General features: G+C 32.8%; 1 protein-coding gene across 1 annotated transcript; it reads right to left on the bottom strand.

Moving 5' to 3' along the window:
- Positions 1 to 1,804: 1,804 nt before the first annotated feature.
- Positions 1,805 to 3,339, bottom strand: LOC111392634. Its single transcript, XM_023018007.1, has 3 exons — positions 3,106 to 3,339; positions 2,832 to 2,966; positions 1,805 to 2,506 (listed from the first exon to the last, which is right to left on the bottom strand). Exons 1-3 carry the CDS (start codon positions 3,199 to 3,201, stop codon positions 2,039 to 2,041), a joined length of 699 nt encoding a protein of 232 aa, XP_022873775.1. The 5' UTR covers positions 3,202 to 3,339; the 3' UTR covers positions 1,805 to 2,038.
- Positions 3,340 to 4,271: the final 932 nt, after the last annotated feature.

Genomic DNA, 4,271 nt, shown 5'->3' on the forward strand with positions numbered 1-4,271 from the left:
GAAGTTTTTTTTATGTTTATGGGTTTTGCAAGTAGGGATTAGGAGTTAATCTGTACAGTTTCGTCCCTCAGCTGTGAGCCAACTAGTTAAAACTAAAATTAGAAAGAAAATAATTTTTAGGCAAAAAGAAAGCACAGAGAAAATGATAGAACCGTTTTAACTACCAAATAATTAATAAATGAGATAGTTAGTCTGTTAGCAAATTGCCGGAGTGTGTATGGAACCACTTCAACCACCATATTAACTCAATCAATCAGATACCAAATCTGCTGGGAAACAATAATGCATTTTTCTCTTGAATTTGATGGAGTTCGTAATTTTCTGAAGATGTATATGCGTCTCATGGACAATTGAAATCAAAAGCATAAATATTCTGTGGATGTATTTCGTGTGCTGGACAGGAATGGACCACACAAGACTGAATAATATTAAAGAGGAAAGATGTCTAGTCAAATGTACCAAACTTGAAAGTTGAAAATTCATTCCAAGTGATCAGCAAGCAGATATTAAGTTTCACAATAAGATGTCACATATAAGACTGACAATTGTGCAGAAGATAAAATTGGACTATGCTGTATGACATACCAGATAATCTTGCTGATGCTTGGAGTGTGTTGTATACCTGCACCAATTCTTCGATCAGCATTTATCCTTCCTCTTCAAGTAGATGCCAGTTCATGCATTAATTGACAAATAATGCATATTTCGTCTTTAAGGACTCTTCCTGATCCTAATGCAAGTGTGACTCAAAATTTTCAAGAAGACCAATGAGTAAAATGGATGTTAATAGTACACCGACCATTGCACGCATATTTCTGGATCTTCTTAATTCCTTGAAAATAATTAAAGAATTAGTTTTTTACCCAAATGCGAAAGATTGTTATAGCTTTAACATGCTTAGTTCTATTTTAAACTTTTCCTTTAGAGTCGCTAATAGATCACTCAAGCAGAGAGGTAACTTTATGTTTCTCAACATATGGAAGGAAAATATTTTCTTAGGACAAAGAATATATGAGCAGTCATATCATCTAATGGTTAGAAAAATCTCGAGTAAGGCATGATCAGATGAACATTTCAAGGCACTCTAATCCTGTACTATACCAGAGGCAGATCCTCTGCAACAAGCAGACATTGCTATTGCAACAGAGCTGCTTTTTAAGTCATCCAAATATATTAAAAGAAGAAATAAATTTGGAAAATCAAGAGTTGGGTAGGCAATGATAGGGGGAGTATTAGCAACAACCATCTCGGCTGTTGATCTTATGTACTGAACTTTCAAATCAGGCCAGCATTCAAGTATGGGAAGAGTCCTTAAAAGATGCAAAGTGGGTGGATAAAATATTTAGTTAAGGTTCAGATACCAGGGCCACAAAGTTTAGTGCCTAGTTCGAGATCACACAAATTGTATGCAATAACTTATTTGTTTTTCAGCCTAAAGAAAATTTCCATTTTCATTAAAAAGGCCAGAACAATCCTTTTGCAAAAATATTTAAGTTACCGGAAATCCTCATACATAGATAGATGGTCATCCACTGGCAAGGAATGTGTCATCAGTCCTTTAACCTTAGACATGGATATAAAATTATACACACACATGACTGCCTACCTCGAATATTTCCTAGTCTACATGAAAGCAAAAGGCAAACACAAGAATGTCCAGAAAAGAAATTCATCACACTTTCACTATATTAACAAATGATCCAAGAGAAAATTGATGAACTAATCAGAGAAATTCAGCATCTATATATCATCATTCGAGAACTATATATTTCTAACACATAAAGTGGCATCACGCATGTGCATCTATACACAAATCCCAATATTATGTATTATTACGACTTTAATACCAATAAAAAGTTCAGCAACAACTACTAACTACTGTATAGTATGCAGTACTAGAAATGATTCAACAATATAATAAACTTGCTTTTAGCTTCTTTTCTTCATTGACATATCATCAGAGGACAGGAAGAAAATACATCTGTGATTGGAGAAAGACTCAAACTTGATGTACTAATCATCCAAGAGATAAATTGTGTCAAGTTGGTGTCAGTCCATTATGAAGGCCTTTTGCTCCAGAATTTGAGAACAAAAATACTGAAACAGCAAGAATACCAACCAGAATACTTAGGGAAACCACACGAACTTTGCTCAAAACTAATTTATTTAGCCGGTCCTTCTCTTCATACAAACCACCATAGAAATCTTCAATGACAACATTTATCAGAGCGTCTAGAAGCTTCTTTGAATAGTTCACATCACTTGAATTCAAGACCTGAACTCTAGCATCTTTCAGATGCTTTATCACTATATCCACCTCAATAGATTCCATGTTCTTGACAGAGTTGATTTCAGGATTTACACATTTGTTTTTCGAGGCATTGTTAGCTATGTCTTTATCATAAGTAATTGTAGATAACAAAGAGGACGACGATGGAGAGAGATCAGTCAGAGCAACTGTTTCTGTTTTTGTTGTAGGTGTAGCCACTGGATTTACAAGGAAGTTCTGAAAAAAAAAAAAAAAAAATAAATAATAATAATAATAATAATAACGTACAAATAAAATTAAATTATAAAATTCATTTGCTAGCTTAGAAAGAAGTAATTTTAAGCCCTTACATTTATGTAAAAACTCCAAAGTAATTTACATATTCAAAACTTTCACCAAGAAAAAAAATTATTTAATCTTAAACAAACTATTTACTCATAAGTAAATCTACTTCTAAGTCTTCTAAATAAAATTTTTAAGCTTAGCCAAACAAGCTCTAAATCTCTGAAACAAATTAAAAATGTCAATTTACTCAGCAAAGTGAAATTGAACTATGAATTACCTCATCAGATTCATTGAACGGATTATGATCAGAAACTTCAGATACCGATTCAATCAATTCCTTTGAAAATTGAAAAGCCAAAGGATCCTCTTCAGAAACTGCCTTAAAGACATTATTCAAGTTCTTTCGCGGGAACTGCACAAACAAGTATTACATCAGAAAATTCAGAGTATTGATTAAACTATTAATTTATTCATAATTAGTTGTCAATCCATATCGCAAATATATACACATACATATAGTACAAATCAGGGTTTATTGAGCTGAATAGTACCTTTTGAGGCTTTTTATTGAGATCAGAGTTGGATTTTGATCGGTGATTTGAAGGAATCTGATCCCGCTGCGGTGTTTGTAGCTGGAAATCTCTCATTTTCGCCCCGTATTATGAAGCGGGAAATTTTGAATATTTGATAGTTACATCCAAAATCACTGTGATGAATTTATATAGAGAGGTTTTGGACTCCTCTTCCGGTGTCAATTGCTCCAATTTTGTCCAGTTTGAGTTAAAATCGGTTTCCGCTGAAAAGATGAGATAAAGCGCGGCATCTATCCAAGCATACTTATGTGAAAAAACGTGTCTCCCGGGGTATTATTTTCACGAGGTTAAATGCATTGCGGGTCACTCAACTTTAAACAAAGATGCATCCAAGTCATGAATTTTCAATTTTGTACAATCATATCACCCAACTTCAATTTACTTATCAATCTAGCCACTCTATTCACGGTTCTCATACCAATTAACTTGCTCCATTGACATGAATGTGAAAACTAATGGATGAAGAATGTGGATGTCCATGTGAACATGCAATACTCCTCACCTATCCTTAATAATTCTCTAAAGCACGTCAATTCAAAAACGATTTTAACCTCATCAAACCGTAATCATTCCTTTTCATTCTCATTTTGCGGATGAAGTTTTGAAGGTGGCATCTATTTGATAGAGAAAAATGAGGCAAACACGCTGTTTAGTTCACTTATGTAAATAAGGCAAACTTATAAAAATGACCTTTTTTTTAATGAAGAAGGTGGAATTAAAAAGTATGAAAAGTTATTGAAAAAGGTGAAAAATGATAACTTTTTGGAGAATATGTGGTTGAAAATGAGAGTATCAATAGACGTGAGCCCAAAATATAATTACCTCATTAATTAATTTCAATCTTAATCACCAACATATACAACAACAATATATTAACACTTACAAAATAACGTAGTTCAATTTAAAAATATACAAATAACAAATTTTCTAAAATAAGATCCTTTCACCAATATATACAAATTACCTTGATCAAAGTGGAGAAAATTCAATGAATAAGACAAAAAAAAAAAAGGTAAGATGAAAAGAAGCATAGCCGCTCAGCTTTGATTATTTAAGAAACGACAGAATGATCGAAAAAACTTAGGCCACTCAATTTTGATTATTTGATATTTAAATTAAGAAGT

This window comes from Olea europaea, unplaced genomic scaffold (genome assembly GCF_002742605.1).
Source record: "Olea europaea var. sylvestris unplaced genomic scaffold, O_europaea_v1 scaffold9488, whole genome shotgun sequence".
Classification (NCBI taxonomy): domain Eukaryota; kingdom Viridiplantae; phylum Streptophyta; class Magnoliopsida; order Lamiales; family Oleaceae; genus Olea; species Olea europaea.